This window comes from Alligator sinensis, unplaced genomic scaffold (genome assembly GCF_000455745.1).
Source record: "Alligator sinensis unplaced genomic scaffold, ASM45574v1 scaffold659_1, whole genome shotgun sequence".
In the NCBI taxonomy this organism is placed as follows: Eukaryota; Metazoa; Chordata; order Crocodylia; family Alligatoridae; genus Alligator; species Alligator sinensis.
Genome location: NW_005842265.1, coordinates 1,073,303 through 1,092,443, shown reverse-complemented (window position 1 = coordinate 1,092,443; position 19,141 = coordinate 1,073,303). Strand labels below are relative to the sequence as shown.

The following is a 19,141-nucleotide window of genomic DNA, read 5'->3' as shown; positions in this document are numbered from 1 at the left end:
GGACCCTAACAGGATCATCCAGGCGCTGAAGGGCACCATCGACCCCAAGCTGCGCATCGCGGCCGAGAATGAGCTCAATCAGGTGTTGTGGGGGGCCCCCCCCGCCAGGGTAGGGGGGGCTGGAGCTGCCCATTGCCTGCACTGCCTAGAGGTTGCGGGGGGGTCTCCCCTGGTCTGCCCCACCCCACCCCATGTGGGTCTTCCTGCTGTGGCCCCCCCATTGCTCACCATGCAGCCAGGAGGAGGGGCTTGGGGGGCAGCTACCCCCCTCATCTGCTGCTTGGGGCTCTCGTGGAGGTCCAGGGGGTACCTGGCGTGGCAAGCACCTGACTGCCTCACTGGGCTGGCAGTGGCCCCTGTGACCAAGCTCTGAAGCCGTTGCAGCCTTGATGTTGGGGAGCTCAGCACATGGCATCAGCGTCTCCCGTTTTTGATCAGAGCGGGCGGTGGGAAAGCACCCAAGTGGGTTCAGTGCTTTGCAGCCTTGTCATCTCGGGGTCATTCTGTTGCTTCCAGTCTCTGGTGGTGCCTCTTGAGGCTGTCGGGTGCCCCTTGTTAGAGTTGAGACAACCTTTGGAGAGCACCAGTTCTTGGCGCACCCTTTTTTTTTTTTTTTTAGCTAGGCAGGAGATAAAGAATGGAGCAATTTTTTTTGAGTTGCAAAGCACTCGGAAGGACCACCACTGGTCAGAGTGATTTTAACCCTGTGGACTCCTGTTTGAAATCTCTGGATTTTTTTGTGTGAATTGTGTTAACGTGGCGTGGCATCCCATGGCAGCTGTGAAAGGATCTCAAAGCACCCTGCTGTGCTGCAGCACTGGCTGAGTCCCTGACATGCCAGGTGGGGAGACTGGCTGGGGGGAGAATTAGATTGCCCCTCAGCACCTGTAAGACTGTGACTGTGATAGTGCCCTGTCCACATAACCCTTCCATTCAGTAGGAAAATCTGCACAACTAAGAGAAATCCAGTGAAATGAGTTGCTGTGACAAAATGTTCCCATGCAGTGGTGGAAAGTTAAGGTGTTGATTCTGCAACTAGGTCTGTTTCGGAAGCTGCCTCCTCCCCACTCCTGCAGTACCAGGTTTAGTGCCATAATTCTCTTAACAGATTTTGTAGGATTGAACACTCCAGTCAGTAAAGGTCATACCTTTAATTTGTCCCTGTACAAGTGCATTATAGTAGATGCATTCACACACTTAAAATATTTTCCATGCAACAAGCAATATATAGTATTTCACTACACTGTAAAGTGCAGCTTACGATGCTATATAACACCCAGGCCTTTGCCTCATTAACAGTGGGCTTGTATGGAAATGGTTCTCATGGATTCATTTTAAACACACATAGCAGGTGGTTATACTATCTGTGTATGTGAAGTTTGGGGGAACTGTTTGGTGTTTCACAAATAATTTGGTATGATTAGTGTAGTGATCATGCTATTACGACGTTTGGTAATGGCACAAGGACATCCAGTTAAAACTATACCTGCAGCCTTAATATTGACATTTTTTTGTTTCTTTTTTCTCCTCATGATCAGTATTTGAATAGGCCATGTGGTAGCTCCTATTGGAGAATGATTTCGGTTTTGAATTTGTGTTTTAAAAAGCTGCCTTTGGGGACTTATTGATCATTTCAGCCTGATAAGGCTTGGCTAGCAGGAATCAAAGCTAGTTTTGGCATTTGCCCTCATTATCCAAACATGTAATTAGAAAAACGTTTCTTGAATTAGTTAAATATAACTCACTTTAGCAACTGGCAAGTTCTGTTAGCTGTTGTTTGAATTGGAGATTTGGACTGTTCTTGGAAGTGGTTACATCAAACTAGGTATTGCTACCCACCTTCTTTATTCCTCCTTTTTTATACATCCCAAGTCTTTTGGGTTTTTTTTTAAAGTCCTGTAGAAATAAATGAATCAATAAATGCTTTTATCCTTATCAAAAATCAGTGCCAGCAGCCCAGCATACAGGAACCAAAACAACAATAACCAACTATGTTTGGCAGTATTAAAACAAAACAAGTAACTCTTGGGATTCCTGGATCCTGTTCCTGACTCGGCCATTGACCTATTGCATGTATAGGTCACAAAGCTTACAGGAAATTTTAAGGGGATTTTTTTTGCAAAAAAAAAAGTCCTTATTTGCAAGCTTTCAGGCATACGCACCCTTCTTCAGGCATAGGAGATTACAAAGATTGTAACATTTCTCCTAGGTGGAAATGAAAATTCATATTTCACAGGAGAGCTGAAGGTGTTGTAAGATCTCCTGGTTGGAAAAGTTCATTTTGTGCCAATTATGCTCAGATAAAAGTTAGATCAGTCAATTTTTCAAAGACTGATGAACAACAAAGTTGTCTGATGGCAGGCAGGATGTTGAGTTATGTTTCCTTCTGGTTATGTTGTTTCATATTTCATATTCAAATTAGCCTTTTTTTTAAATGTAAACTTCATAATTTTACAAGAAAGAAGCAAAATTCAACAGCTGGAAACCTGAAAATTGGCACCCTTGCCTCCTGCCTTTTGTTTTCGAGCTAAATTGGCATGTTCTGAAGCTGTCTCAACACAAGAGAAATTCCTTGCCCAGGAGAGCCTTCCATCACCCATCCTCCTATGAAATATGAAACAACATAACCAGAAGGAAATGTAATTCAACAACCTGCTTGCCATCAAGACAGATTTGAGGTAAATAGACTTCTCTAACGTATCTGAGCCTAATTGGCACAAAATGAACTTTTCCAACCCAGAGATTATTACTACAGCTCTCCTGTGAAATATGAATTTTTATTTCCACCTAAGAGAAATGTTACCATCTTTGCATTCTCCTATGCCTGAAGAAGAGTGTGTGCGCCCAAAATCTTGCAAATAAAGACTTTTTTTGCAAATATCCTTTATTAGACCAACTAGATATAACCTCTTCCATGAGTTCAGGATTTTTTCAAGATTTTTGAGATCATCGAGTGAAAGATTTCACCAGTGCAAGTTGCTATAATACAGTTCTGACTCGGGGTCCTGGTTTCAGTCTCAGATTTTCAAAAGTGCTTATTAACAGTACTTTGTAAACATGGATTTTTGAGGGGAGCTTACAATCTTTTTCTGCTTTAATAGAGATTGTGGAATTTAGTAGAAAAAGCCCCAATATTTTTGTAGGTTTCTTGTTACAGAAGTGAGTTAGAATTATGTATACGAGCTTCTGATGGGCATGGATTTCTCTTGGATAAGCTAATGTAAATAGCATTAGTTTTGACACTAGTCCCTTGACACTAATCCCAAAAAGGCTTGAACAGCAGTAAAGTGTGGAGAGTGAATACCAAAGACGATCAGCTTGACAGTAATGGACCTTTGGACTTCTGTAGCATTTCAAAGCTAACTTCTGAAGCCAGGCTTCAAAGCTGTAGGTCTTACTTTAGTAAATTCAGTGACTATTCTGACATGTATCTACCTACCTGTAGATCTCAGAATTCAGATACTGCTTCATTTATTTATTGCTAGACCCATGTACCAGTTTTTGTACCAAGAAAATATCTATTTGTGATATACTGCTTGTTGGCAAAGATCAGTTGTATCATTATAGCATGTATTGGCACATTTGACAGCGTGAATTTGCATTCAGTTTTGAGCCTGTCCATATAACTTGTGGACTCAAATGTTTGTTATCTCCATGGTTAGGATTGAGAGGTGATTGTTTCTCTGTATGGAAGGTGTGTGGTTAATTCCATGATGCTTGGCTTCTCCTGCTGGTTTCCTTCAGAAGCAAGAAGAAATTTTTAGGGGAGGTATTTGTTTCCTCTGAAGCACAGACCCTTACCATAGCTAAAGATGGGACTGTTCTGGTCACAATTTTGAGTTTTGAGTACAGTTTATATTAAAACTAAAACTAACTAATAAAACTTTTCTATTAAAATAAGTACAGTTTATATTAATATAAAAGTTTAAGTTATGTTTGAGTTTTGCTGCCTATTATCAATGGAAGATTGCCCCGCCCTCTCTTCCCCAGAATATTTGAAAGTGCCTCTTTGGCTGCTAGCAGATAAGGTTCTTTGGGTGAATCTGATCTCTTTTATTAGACCAACTATTAAGCAAGCTTTTGGGTTCAAACACCCGTCGTCAGGCTAAGGTAGTTTCAGCAGTTGGTGTGTGCTCTTCCTGGATGGAATGAAAAGTAAAGAAGCCAGAGGCTGGGCTGGTATGCATACAAGACAGGTAGTTAGTGAAAATGTAGATTGAGGAGTCAGTGGGTGAGAGAAGGGGGGGGGGGGGGGGGGGAGGAGAGAGAGAGAGAGAAGGGGGATGAATAATGGGGATGAATAGTGGAGAGATACCTGGGGAGTCAGATGTCAGGTTACAATGTGTCATAAATCCAATGTCCACACTTAGTCCATTATTTTTAGTATCCAGGAGGTTAATGAAGTGGAGTTCATAAGCTCGTCTCTGGGAAGTGTTTTGTAAATTTCCTTTTGAGGATCTGGACTGAGAGATTGGAGAGAGTGGTTGCTTTGCAGATGTTAAAAACCAAAACAACACTTCCCCCCTCCCCCCCCCCCCCCCCAAACAAAAACAAACCAAAAACCCCATGCTTTACCAGAAGAAGCAGTGTGTTACTTCAGCCCAGCTCTGCAGTGTCTGTAAAGATTAGGCATTTCAGCGGGCTTTTTGGCACTTTTAGTTGAAGCGGTTTCAGTCAGCTATTAGATAAAAGCACCCAAAAGGCCCCATTAAAGTGCCTGGGCTTTACAGATGTTGGGTGAGCCACGTTGAAGTAATGTTCTACCTCTTCTGGGTGTGCACAGGGCTTAGCATGGGAATGCACCGAGTTTAAAGTAAAGCACTGTTTTTGTTTTTCACATCTGCAAGCACCCTTTTCTTTTAGCTCAACCTAATCTGTAACAGGGTTATGGTTAAGCAATGGCTGAAAATGTATTTCATAGGAACACAGAACTAGATAGGATGTCTGGGGTCATCAAAGCCTGTCTCCATCATTCATAAGATGATCAAACTTCACCTTAAAACTGGTTCAGTTTTTATCCCCATTATTCCCCTTCAAAGGCTGTTCCCAAAGCTCACTTGAGATGGCTAGAAGCCCTCTTCTAATTTCCAACCTAAATATATTCACAGTCAATTTACACTTATTTGTTCTTTTGCCAGCAGTGTCCTTTAGCTTAAATAGCTGCTTTCCTCTCTGGTAGATGTTTATAGAAAACCATCATATCCCTTCTTTGCCTTAATTCTCTTTGGCCTCAACTCTTAATCTCCTCTCATAAAATAGCCATCTGTTCTCCTGATCATCCTAGTAGTCCTTATTTGCACCTGTCTTGAACAATTCTGGTTATACTAGTGTGCAGCATTCCATATCACCAATAGATTTTTGCAATGCCATTAATATTTCCCTTGCTTTACCAGAAATACCTTTTTTATGGCTGTACTACATTGGTTGCACACAGTCATTCTGTGATAAACAAATGAACCCTCGTCCTTATCATCATTTGTTTTCAATTGAAAAGCCTGCACAACCTGTAGCAGAAATTCTTATTGGTCCCTGGATGCAAAAATGTCATTTAACCTCTTAATGAAACATTAAAAATACAGGACTTGCAGTCTGTGCCAGTTCTTCCTAGACTCTGGGATGGAGACTACTAACTTAAATACATTAAGCCATTTAAGTTTGGCTTCCATTTCCACTGGCCATCATGCCTTTTCCTCTCACATGATATATTTCCTTGGCCATTTGGGAGTGCAAGCTTGGGTAAAAGATTCCTGCAGGAATCAAGATGTTTGATCCGATGTTGCAAAGGAGATGCAAAAACTTGGCGGTGACAAGGATGAGGAACAATCCTGGGTAAAAGGAAGGAACTATGGCAGAGTTACTAAAAAGCAGATAAGAGATGGACAGAAATTTGGGACTTCTTTTTACATCTGTCAGTGCCAAGTGAAGCTGGGCAGCTACCTCATGACCACACCACCAGTGACAATAGATATCTCATGATACCCAGACCAAGGATGCTCAGAACTACCTATTGGTGACAAAGCTATTGATCAGAGGTGGACTTGGATGAAATAGCTGGGGATTCCTTTAGACCAAATGAGCCCAGGGACAGAGGAGGAAGGAAAACCCAGGTAAGTATGTTTATATATGCTTTTTTGTATTTTGTCCATGGGCCCTAAGCCATCTTATTTTCTTTGTGTGTGCAGCAGGGAATGAAGAATGTCCCATCTAAACTATCTGGCTTATTTTAACAGCATACCTATAATTGCTGGCTAGAAATGAGAGATTACTATTAGTAACATTTCTGTATGCATTCATTTAGAAGGAAAGTCGGTTAACATTTCTGAGTAACAAAAATCAAAACATAGAAAGTAGAAGAAGAAATGCAGTGAAATCAATAACTGATCGTTCATTTAAAATATGTGGAAAGTTTAAAATAAGACTTTGTAAATAACCCAAGTAAGTGGTAATTGGATTTAAAGGTTATTATTAAATAATGCAAACATTAAAAAAACAAACAAAACATTCGACTGGAAAACCAAACTACTTGCAATATATGCCGTCTTGTTTACTAGCTCTGAGGAGTTGGCTGTAATTGGTATACAAAACTGGATGTTAGTCACCACCCTCCCCTGCTTACATTTTAAGTTTGTCTTGGAATGGGTACGCCACTCTTGTTCCCTAGCACAATCAAGCTCTGGGCACACTTTTCTAGGAAAGGCTGCCTTGTTTCTTCTGCCATTGTAGGACACCTTCCACCCACCCTACTTTTGCACAAGAATTGTGATTGTAGAGGGGCTGGCAGGATATTTGCCCATGTCATATTCATCTCTGAGTAGTAGACTTCTCTGGGCTTTTGCTTCCATCATGAACTGCAGTCAGCCAGCTTTTTGTCCTGTGAATTGCCACATCTTGTAATAAGTTTCACTGTGTTTACGAAATGATACCTCTGTTTGCTACCCTGACCCACCACCCTATATTGCAAGAGCATTTGAAAAGTGTTGCCATCTATGTGCTGTGCTAGGGAGCTGCTGACTGGCTCTGAACCTTTCAATATTTTTTACAGGGAAATCTAAGAGATTTTTATTACTTTCTTTTCTTCTTGTCTGACCTGTAAATTTAATAACATCTATCTATTTTGTTGTTTATCAGAGTCCTTGGTGGGGTTTCCTTGATAGACACTCCTCTTCATACTTGCTGACAGATGGTCCTCAATCAGGAGGGAGAGGGACAAGGGAGGTCTTGTTTCTGATCTTGTTAAGAACTCCATGGCCTGAGACTCTAAGAGTGGAGGGATGCATGCTGGAGGAAAGGCAGAAGGACCAAGAAGTACACCAAGGCCTACGGCTCCTGCACCAGCAAACATGGATGGTACAGAGTACTTTGAAGCAAAGTGACCAAAGATTTAACACCCCAGCAGCAATTGCTCTGTATATATCATTTGGGTTTTCTGGTGCTTAGCGTTGTGTATGCCCCAGTGTCTTTTTTTGCCAAGTCATTATCGTATAGTGCTGCCATCTCCCCACTGCTCCACTGCACTAGAAAATGAGAATTGCAAAGAGTATATCTGCATTGAGCTGTGGCTTATGCAGGAGCATTTGAACTATCTTTTTATATGGTTTTAGGATGTGTTTGGAATTTTTATTACTGCTCAATAAAGATTTATTTTGTGAAAATCTTTCTTCTTTTAACCTTTTTTTTCTTATAAAACCAGGGAACCTCTTCATTTTAGTGCATTTTTGCCAAATTTAGAAAATCTTTCATTTAAGATTCATATACAAGTCAAATGCAGTTTATTCCCAGAATTGTTCAACTAAAGCAGGCTATTTCCTGATAAATGGCACTCTGTCAAACTATACCCTAAAAGTCTTCCTTACCGATACAGTGCCTCAGTGCGCTCTTTGAAATGCCTTTTTATATCTGTTGTTCAAACTCTTTCCATTCAGTAGACTCTTACCACTCTCCCTTCTACCTCTATCCTGCCAGCAAGTGTTCTCCTTTTGGTTAACAAATGTATAAACCCCACATTTAGCAATAACAATAAGGATATTTGGCTCATCCTAACCATGAGACATCTCTGTTTCTTTGATCTGCTAAATGGAAGCTGGCTGCTGTATGGCTTCATGAGCCACGGAAGCAGAAAGCAGGTTCTAGCATGGCAACTGCACCTTTATGAATGTGCTGATGTGAGGAAATATTTTCCTCTTTGTAGGTTTTTAAATCATTCACCATTCCTGGTCATCCTGTGTTGATGTCAGTAAACGAGGGAACTAGTGATGCTGGTGTAACCAGCGAAAACTATCTTTTCCTGCTTATATACTCAGATTAAGGTCAAGTGTGAGGATCAGAATCGGGATATATGATGGGTACTATCTGAAAAATCATTGTTTTCTACATGTTGCTGAGAGCCATAGTCCCATGCAGCTTAATGACCGTCCCCTTTAGATTTGCCATCATACTGTTATTAGTCAGTGGATGATCAGTTTGATGGAGCTATTGCTTCCAGAGTATAACAGTCACCTGCTTCTCCACTGCTGAAATATCCCAGATTTACTTAAATCTAAGACGACCCTGAATTGAAGATGACCCCCCCCAATTATTAGAATGTACATGTGGAAGATTGTAAGTTTGTTGTAATTTTCCATGTATAAAATCTAATTATTGGAGAGTCATCTTTAATTCATCCCTCCCCTCCACTGCTGCAGGGGAGCAGGCAGTGAGGGGGAAGGTAGTGTAGGGAGGTCAAACAGCTTGTTCCATGCTTGTGCCTGCCCCACCTGCAGCCTCAGGCCCTGTTTCACAAATGGCTCTGCTCCCCCTCCTGCCCCTCTTTCTGTACCCTCTGATCCCCTCCCTCTCCCTTCCATCCTCTTCTTGCTCTACCCCTTTACCCTTGTTCTGCTCTGGCAACTCTATCCCTGTTCTAGCTTGGTGCACTGAGCATGGCCCCAGCCCAGTCCAGCCCCCATAGCAGCCATGCGGACTGTGTGCTGTTGCTACGGGGCCAGGCTCAGGCCATGCTCAGTGTCCCAGGCTGCAGTGTGCAGGCAACCTACTGGTGCAGATCAAGAGTAATGGTGGGGTTTGGGAAAGGGGAAGGTGGGGGAGCGAGGCTGTGTGGAGGGAGCAGGGTGGCAGACAGCAGCTGTGGCTTCGTTCATTATTTGGGCAGCCACTTGCCCCCCACCTTGCCATCATATACAGTTCTAAGACAGCCCCTCCCTCCCCTGTGTTAAATGTGGAGGGAGACCTTGTCTTGAAATTGAGTAAATAGTTACCAGAATTTAAGCTATTACATTTATATGCTGCCCTTTTCAACCTAGGCTCAGGGTGACTTACAATAAGAGAACAAAACGTAAGAAGCAGGAAAACACAAGAGAAAGAAACAACTTAGAAAGCAAATAGATCAAAATAAAAACAGAATTAGCCCTTCCTGCCCCCAAGCAATATTACTGTCTAGCTTTGTTTGCTAAGCACCTGCCCAAATAAGAAGGACTTACAGTACTTTTGGAAGATGTTCAGGGTTGGGCAACATGGAGCTTGGGTCAGAGGAGATACAGCCTGGTGTCATCAGTGTACAGGTATGCAGATCTAAAGTTAGGGGCCAGTCTCGCCCAACAGCCTCATATCCAAGTTGAGCAGGATGGAGCCCTGGGAGGCCCCACAGGCCAGGTCTGAAGGGGATGATGAGCACATGTCCATCACTACCCTGTGGGACCTCTCTGCTAGGAAAGAGTGGAACCAATTTAGAGTGATCCTGTGAATACCCACCAGGTCATGTACATGTTTTATCAGAACCTCATGGTCACTTGTATCAAAGGCTGTTGAAAGATCTAATAAGATTAGCAGAGTACAATTTTCCCTGTTGATCTCCAATCAAAGAACACTGACCAGGACTACCAGTGCAGCGTTTCACTGTACCCAAGGCGAAGGCCAAATTGACATGAGTCCAGAAATCTGAGGGGAATCAGGTTCACTTAGAGCTGTCATTCAGTGACCTTCCCCAAAATGGTTGAAAACAGGCTGATAACTGTCTGGGGAGTTGGCATTAAGTACTGGTTTCTTGAGTAGGGTTTGGACTATCGCAGACTTAAGAACATCAGGCACCCTGCCCTCCCAAAGGCAAGAAAGATGGTGGTAATCTTGGCACGTGATTCTAGAATAGTGACTGTGCATTTGATCAGTTGTTGCTGATCATCCTTGGTTTGCATTATGATCAGATCTCGTGACTCAGCTTTTATTTCATGGGTACAGAAAACACCAATTCTCTTTGTAGCAGTTTACTGAACACCTGCAGTACCTGCCAGCTTTTTTGTTTGACTATTTCTAACTCCTCACTATTCTTGTTTTGCTGCTATGGTATTTGTAGTTCTGAAAATACACAATAGTTCAGCATCCAATTTCTAAAATAGATGGGGAAAACCCTGTTGATGTATCCAGTGACCATGTTTTTGGTGATGAAATGGTACTTGGATTGAAAACTCACAAAGTAAATTATGAGATGAATTAGAGGAAACTAGAAGTTTAAAAAAATGGTGTGCCCCTTGCCTTAGAATAGAGTGAGCCGGCAAGGGGCAGGCAGCTGCTGCAGCTCCAGCCCCAACCTAAGGTTGGAGCTGGAGCCAGAGCAACAGCAGCTGCCTGCCCCCTGTTGCTTCTACATGCCCCAGACTGCTTTCCTGCAGCCCCCAGTCTCACCACCCCCTCTCCCCCCACCACTTTTTCCCCTCTGCCACATTCCTTACCTTTTATTTACACTGGCAGACTCTGTCCTTGCTGTGACCTGGAGCACAAAGCACCTGCTCCAGCCTGGATGCGTAGCAGCAGTGCAAGCCCCATGCCACTGCTACACGGCCAGGCTGGAGTCATGCTCCATGCCCCAGACTGCCGTGGGGATGGAGTTTTCTGGCATGGAGCAGAAGTAAGAGCAGGGAGGGAGAAGGTGGGGCAGGGGGGGAATTGGGTGGGGTGATGTGGACCCAAGGCTGTGGGTGGCAGAAGCAGCATGGAGAGGGGAAGCTGTGGGAAGGGGCATCTGAGGGCCTAAGGCTGTGTGTGTGGTGGGGGAGAGGGGCAGGCACAATAGTGGGATAAGTGGGGTGGGAGACAAGCTGCCTGCCTCTCTTACTGTCTGCCCTCTACCACATGCCCCTCAATTGCTTGTCCCCCACTGCTCCACCCACTGCCTGCCCCCTTACTGCTCCCCACTGCCTGTCCTACCCCCCACCCCCTACTGCCTGTCCCGTACTGCCCCCCACCTCCTGCTTTACCACATGCCCCTTTCTGCCTCCTCCACTGTCTGTCCCTTCACTGCCTGCCCCATTACTACTCTCCCATCACCTCTCTCCCCACTGCCTGCAATAGTGGGAGGGATGAATTTAAGACAATCCTCCAATAATTAGATTCCATACATGGACAATTAGAATAAATGTATTAATTTTCCATGTATGGAATCTAATTATTGGGGGATCGTCTTAAATTCAGGGTTGTCTTGTAGTCAGACAAATACCGTAATAAAATTTTATAGTGTAGATGTGTCTATTACATACACAGTTTTATACCACTGTAGCTTATTTGCACATATGAAGGGGAGTAGACTCTACTATTATTGTTATGTCCAAATTAGATAGTGGATTGGTATGACTATTTCAGGAACTAAATAATTATACTATAATTATATTATTACATTCTGTTAATTCTTTAGGACTCCTTTTTTCCCTCTTCACTGTTATAAAAGCTTTTTCCTGGTGAAAAGGTCATGAAACATTTCTAAAGATTAAAGGATGGATTTCATATCCAACATATTACAATTTTATTACAGCCAGTTAGCTTACACAAACTTCTTTTTCAAAAAATCAACAGATAACCTGGCATTTCTGTGCTGTGTTTTATAAATACAGCTTATTTTCTTGTGAGGCTAACTGATTATTAAATCTATAAAGCAGGAGTTGAGGAGAGTAATTTGCAATGACACAGCAACTTTTGAGATATCACGTTACTTTACAGGCATTAACTAAGTCTCTAAGCACAAAGCTGAGTTAAACTGAGGGCCAGGGAGCTTTAAATGATTTGGGAAAGGTGTTGCAGTGACAACTATGAATTAAACCTGCAGTAGGAATCTTTTTTGTTTCTATGTAATGGACTCCAAGGAAAGATGCACCGTATTTACATTGTTAGATCTTTAGTTAAAATGCTTACCTTTCAACTCTGAAAACCATGACAAAACTTCCAGATTTGCCACACAAAGCTGGATGAAAAAATTTCTAAAATAAATTCTAAAGAGGTGAAATGATGAAAGCTGCTGCCATCTAGCCTCTGGGAAATAGCTGTGTCGGAACATCAGTTGCTTGGAGCTGAGCAGTAAAAGATGGCTTCTGACCGGTAATGACAGATATTACCAAGGCTTAGTAGTCACTGCACCATGCTGAGTCCACAACTCCTCACCGTGGAGGACCCACATTGAACAGTGGCAATATAATACTATCAGAGTTCCACATCTGTTAAGTCTGTCATTCTTTGCTCAGTTCACTGAGCATTGTTTCCTCTTCAGAATTCTTCAGCTGTACTGATGATGCACAAGAAAACTTATGGTTTTAAATTGTAACCTGTCTACTCTGGATTGTGTCTGGCTACTACATTAGGTTTTCCAGATTTTAACTTCTGTCTTGTATTATGAATTCAGTCCAATAGAAAATTGTATTGCATATAACTAAAGTGTATGCATGATTGGCTTTTAATGTAGGTGTATATGACTGGCTGATTCTCATTAAAATTGAGTGCTGTAACAATTTTTTTGAGCTAATGAAGAAATGCTATAAATCGAAGTCTAAAGAAATGTTTGTCACTTTACTCAGTCCCCACCCACATGTAACCCTACCTACATGCAATATATGCTCAGTCTTAAAATAATTATTTGGGTGCTGGTCTGGGTAGATCCAACCAAAGAGAGCTTTGTTTCAACCTCTGTAGGGAGAGCTACAGAACACTGTTATAATGTTTTTAAAAATGAGTAATTCTAATACTCTTACTCATTATTTGGCAGTATAATCTTTTGAATTATTTGATAACTACATTTTTTGTGTAAATTTCAGTCCTACAAGATCATCAATTTTGCTCCAAGCCTACTGCAAATCATAGTTTCGGATCAGGTTGAATTCCCAGTACGTCAGGCAGGTGAGCTACCATTTTCATTATGTTTTCTTTGAGTATATAAAGTCAGATAACATTCTATAATGGAGTAGTGGCCTACTGTCATATTTGTGACTCTGTTCTGGCCAATGAAATGAAGCAGGTCAGTGAAGGAGCCTTAATGTTTTGGTGACTCATTTTTCTGCACAGGAGTCGTATCTGGCCACAGCATGCTTGACAGTAAGGGTCAGGTAAGGGTTTAGCTTTCCTATTGAATTAATATGCATTGACTTTAGAAAAGGTCAGTTGTCTTGTCTTTCGTGGCTAAAGTTGAGTGAGGTGTTCAGATTTCTTAAGAAAACAGATGGAGCTGAAATGAAGGGGCATGTGAAAATCATGTAATCTCATTTGAATGACTGTATCACTATTTGAACTTTTCTGAGAGAGAAATTCTCTTGTAAAAGGTATCCAGTTAATTTTTTTACAGGATCAGGCCAGAAATCATCTGTTTGTAGAACATTTGAACTAATTTCCACAGTAGCTAGCTACCATGAGCCTTTAACTGATACAGCAAGTATTTCACTTTTCCAAGAAGAAATTGATTCGTTTTTTTTCCCCCTCCCCAATTCATGGCTCTGCTTCTATTATATGGAACAGTATTCCCCATAGAAACATTGGAGGGTTTTTTTTCACAGATCCTGTTAATCCCCTGAGGGCATGGGGGCATGCTGACATATGCTGTTCGTCATGCTGGCCTGTATATTATCATAGATAATCCAACTGTGAATGCCATTGTTGGGACCATGCTAGGGTAAAGGGATATACTTAATCTGGGATCCATAAGGTCATTTTAATAAAGTAACCTCTCTGTTCATTCAGAACAAAACTACCGCATTTGCAAAAATACAAGATGAGGTTATGGAGGGAAAAGCTCCTTGTCTTACATTCAAATACAAGAAAACCTCATTAAATACATTGTCTATTGTTAAATTGCTGCCAAAAGCAGCATGTGTTCATCAATGGAAGGCAACTGTGAAGTTGATTAAATGCAGCCAACACCAAATATGACAATAAAACACGTGACCTATATGGCCTTAAGTGCCTAGCAAATGTCACCAAACAGGGCTGCAAACAGTTCCCCCAGAATCCCTCTGTTGCCTCCTTTCTCAGCCTGCCACATGTGATTAGTGTGGCCCCATCCTCCATGAGATGGAGCTGAACCAGGTTCCTCTACACCTCTGCATATCATTTTTTGGAGGATCATAGGACTCATGACCACACCCAGTTCAAGTCATGAGTAGGAGCTAATTAGCACATGGATCCTTCGTGGGAGGTATCTGGAGTACACACACACACTGGGCAGTGCTGAGCTGTGGAGCCACCATGGCTTGAAATGCTGTTGACTCTGCTGGGGCCCAGCCCAAAGAACTGTATGCTGAATCACGAGCCTTGTGGTGCCTAAGATCAAGTGAGCCAGGGGGGCATGTGAACCCCAAGGCCTTCAGGCCTGGGGCTTGCACGTAGGATGCCTGCCTGGATTTGGGGTATATCCAAAGCCCCAGACTTATGGATTTGGGAGGGAGCATACTTGCCCAATGATAAAGTCACATAGACTTGATGATCGAGTTCTGCTCAGTCGAATTTTGGAACTTGACTATTGGGCTTTGCCCAATTGAATTTGGAACTGAGTTGGTTTGTACTGCATGCAAATAAGTACTAGAGATTATCAGTTGCATGTTGGGGTGGCACCAATAAACGGAAAATGAACATTATTGACCATCGGCTTTTTTTGGCCGGTATAACCAATATTGTCACCAATAAATGCTGTGTGCAGCCACCATGGCCAGGAATGCAGCCGGGCAGCTTGGAGATCAGGTAAGTCTGTGAGGGGAGAGGGATGCATGGGGCGAGCGCAGGCTGTCCTTTGTGGGCTTGGGGCCAGGGCGGTGCTGGCCTCTTCGAAGCGAGGGAGCTGGGTCAGGCCAGGATGTGGGGTGGGCTCAGCTGTCCAGGGTGGGAAGTGGTAGTGGTGCTGGGAGCAGTGGCTATGTGGAGGCTACAGGGAATTTTGGGGTGGCTGTAGCCCCCCCATCCTCCCTCCCAGCACTGCCCCTGCTTGGGCCACTCCGCTCTGCTGCCTTTCCCTTGAGAGCCCTGCACTACAGAATGAGCAGAGGACTTGTGGCTAGTGCGGGGCTCCTGAGGGAAAGGCAGCAGAGTGGAGTGTCCCAAGCAGGGGCAGTGCTAGGGAGGAACTTGGGGGCTATGACCCCCCGCCCTGCACAGCTGAGCCCACCATACCCCCGCCTGCCACAAGCCTAGCTCCACCCCGCTGGGAAGAGGCCAGTGCAGCCCCTGGCCCCAAGCCTCAAGTGAGCCCCGCATACAAATTCAAGGGTGCACTCCCCTCCGCCCCTCCATGTACTCCCTGGATGAGCCGCCCACAGCGCTGTCCCACTCCCGGCCCTGGGTTTGCATTCACCGCATTGATTGGGCAGCGCCTGCCCCAGCCCCTGCCCCTACCCCACTGCATCACTGTGGGGGCCTTGATCTGCCTCCCCATGCCCCTTCCCCTCTACAGACTTACCGACAGGACACTGCTTTCCAAGCTGCCTGGCTGCATTCCTGTAAGTCGGCTATCGGATCAATATCAGCTGACATGGCTGGCTGGCTAATAATCAGCTATCAGTATCTGTCAAGAAAATCTTTATCAGTCCACTCCTAGTAAATATAAAAGTGCTGCTTAAAAGTGTAGTTATGGAGCACCTGCACTAAAAACTTGGAGCAGTTTCAAAACATAAAATGCACCAAATCCAGATGACATAAGTCTATGGGAACTGTTTGCAAATTACTGCAGCTATGTATATTTCAAGTTCATTGTTTTCAGATTTGCTCCTGGCTTCCATGTGCTCAGGGAGAGCAGGGTCTGATAGTGAGGAGGAGAGGAAGGGGTTGCAGGGGGAAGAAGTTGGAGGGAGACAAATGGCAAAGGGACTACCTGACCCCATATTTGTTTTCCCTGCTGTAACAGTGGGAGGGGGGCAAATTCAATGCAAATCTCCAATAATTAGATTCTATACCAGGAAAATTACAACAAATTTAGAATGTTTTCATGCATAGAATGTAATCATTTGGGTGTCATCTTATATTCAGGGTCATCTTATATTTGAGTAAATGTGGTGATTCATTTGTGGAGCATAGTTCAATATATTTTTGTAGAGGGAGTTAGTAGTGGAAAAATGATAAATTTAAGGCAAATTTGTGAATTGGCAGAATACTACATGTGTTGTGAAAGAGTAAGAATTTTTACAAGATTGTGGTCCAGGTAGAAAGCAGATGTCCTGCCATATTCTTAGTGCTTGAAGCCGGTGGTGCTTAACCTCTCCGGCCCCATGGTCTGGATAAGTGGGTTGGGACTGGTCTGTGGGGTGGATCCTGTGCATGGGGTTGGCATGTGGGGTCAGCTCATGGGTGAGATCCAACTCATTGGCCCAACCTTGCATGCAAGCTTGACCCTGTGCGCTGGACCTAGAACAGTCTGACACAGTGAACTGTATCATCTGAACTGCAGGGCTGGCCACAGGTCCAAAATTTTGGCAGCGGGGTAGCAGTGCTGCAACTCTGAGAGCAATTAATGCTACTACTGCTCCCTCACTGCCAAATTTTGGGACCTGTGGGAAGACCCACAGGTTGCATGATATGGCTCCATGGGCCAGGTCCGGCCCACAGGCTGGAGGTAAACACCACTGTTTTAGGCTCTCATGTTGAATGATCACCACCCTAATCCTGGTGGTGTTTTTTTCTGTCTGAATACCCTAGTTTGTCGTAAACATGGCATGGCTTTTCTTGCATCCAGTTTCCTCTTTTAAAATACTGCACTTTTCAATCACTGAGAAAAATATTCTATTCTGCAATGTCTGATTTATGCCTTAAAGCCGTACTCAAGAATTGACTAAAAAAAGAACAGTAAAGAAGAATGATATTCTAAAGGCTAATTACGAATAAATGATGTCACGGTTCCCTTGTTCCCAAAAAGTAGTTATGGGCAAAACACTATATTTTTTTGAAGTGTAAGTGCTGTTTATTTTCAATTGAAGATTTTCAGGTAGCAATTTTAATGACTTTACATAGGAGATTGTGGGGAGCATTTCCAAGAGATCATGGAGACTTTAATAATGAGCTAAAGATTAGGGAGTTTACAACAGACGTTGTTGTGTGAATACAAGGTAGGCTCTGTGCCAGTTTGCTGACTTTGCCCAGGCATTTCCCCAAGTAGAACATCCTGACTATGCATACAATTATGATTTGTTTCAAGTCAGCCCTGCAAAATGAGTGGTTGAATGGTGAATGGTTGAATGGTGAATTAATATAAACTTCCAATCATCATAAATGTAGCAAATGTCAGATAAGTAGGTTTTGTGCTGAGGCTGATAAATTCTTGGGATAGCTTAACAAAGTCGATTATAGTAAAAATTATTGCCCAGCAGGAGTTGATTAAAACATTTCTGTGCTCTATTGAGGATCAACAATTTGATCCTTACAGGCAATCCCCGCTTAACGCTGTTTCACTTAGCGCTATTTCACTATAACGTTTATTTGAAATTGATACCTGATTTCACTTAGCACTCAGCGAGTTTCATTATAATGCTCGCGGTCGCCATCTTAGGTCATTAAAAACAATTGTGGTCCCTGTCTTGGGTCGTCAAATACTTTTGGTTTTGCTTAACGCTCGTTTCACTTAACGCTCAGTTTTTCAGGAACCAATTAAGAGCACTAAGTGTGGGTTGCCTGTATATTTTTCTAGTGATGAGAAGCTAGGGTCCAGTGTTGAAGTTCTCCTGTATGTCACAATTGATAAAGGACAGACATTCAGTAGTCCTTAGCCTTAGCCTTTTTTCCAGGTGCTATTCCATAGTTTCACATCATTTTATGCTACTCCATACACAGCAGGGGAATGGCTTGGAGTTGGTGTAGAGTTTCATTTAAACATGTGTTTTCAAGTTGCTAACTTTATTGTCTTACTTAGCTGCCATTTACCTGAAGAACATGGTAACGCAGTACTGGCCAGATCGGGAGCCACCACCGGGAGAAGCAGTGTTTCCATTCAACATTCATGAAAATGATCGCCAGCAAATTCGCGATAACATTGTGGAAGGAATAATTCGGTCTCCTGACTTAGTGAGGTACATTATGTTATGTATAATATTCACCAAGTCCTGATTTTAGAGGTGGTCAGAACCCGTAGTTCCATTTGAAAGCAGTATGAGCATGTGCAGCACCATGGTGCCTGAAGTATGTAATTGGTTTGAAAATAAAATTGTAATAATCCATTTTAGTATGTTTATGTCCATACATTTTTCAGAAGCACAACCACCTGGACGAGAGCTTTGTGATGTGGTTTATCCTCTTGTTTGAATACTTCATTGTATGGTGCATTGAGAATTTGCTTGCTTCTCTGTCTCTTGCTCGCTCTCTCTTGTGAGATTTGGCTGTGTTTTAACCTGTGTCTTCTGTTCACAAAGATGAGCTTTACTATAAAGCACAGATAGTTTAAAGCAACTCTGACAATTGCTCTGGTTACATCCTGTTTATCCTACAATTTCAAGGCACATTGGTGAGTGGGATTGTCCCACTGGTGATCTCAGCCAGCCACTGAATTTCTGCCCTTCACATTATAACGTGAGAGCAGATTTTCCTCAAGTCCTTTTCTCAGTTTTTTTCACTACTTTTATACCTAATTGTGAAGCTTGCTTCATTTTTTTTGCTGGCTTTTTGTGTATGGCAGTTGCACCCTCAAACATTCTGTGCTGCTCTCTTTGTACTACAGCTCGACTGGAAGCAGTGTAAACCCATCCAAAAACTTCTGGGGGCAGATTAATTAGTACTGCTAATTAGCTCTTGTCTGGCACTGTGTGGATGCAGGTACACTGCTTCCAGGTGTGTGGTAGTGTGTGCAGAGCAGCACAGCATGTGTGAAGGCACCCCTCTGGGCCCAGTAAGGTTACAATCTAAACATGGCTGGGGAAAGTTAGGAAAT

General features: G+C 43.0%; 1 protein-coding gene across 3 annotated transcripts in view; it reads left to right on the top strand.

Moving 5' to 3' along the window:
- Positions 1-19,141, top strand: part of IPO8 (importin 8) — a 73,303-nt gene continuing 54,162 nt past the window's right edge. Inside the window, exons 1-5 of one of the 3 annotated variants that reach the window (XM_025209051.1) lie at positions 1-82; positions 5,914-6,107; positions 7,129-7,347; positions 13,068-13,149; positions 18,131-18,287. In XM_025209051.1, the coding sequence (XP_025064836.1) occupies positions 7,276-7,347; positions 13,068-13,149; positions 18,131-18,287 (311 nt within the window). In that variant the 5' untranslated portion in view covers positions 1-82; positions 5,914-6,107; positions 7,129-7,275. The remainder of the gene's footprint in view (positions 83-5,913; positions 6,108-7,128; positions 7,348-13,067; positions 13,150-18,130; positions 18,288-19,141) is intronic. The other 2 variants (XM_025209052.1, XM_025209053.1) reach the window with 2 other exon arrangements.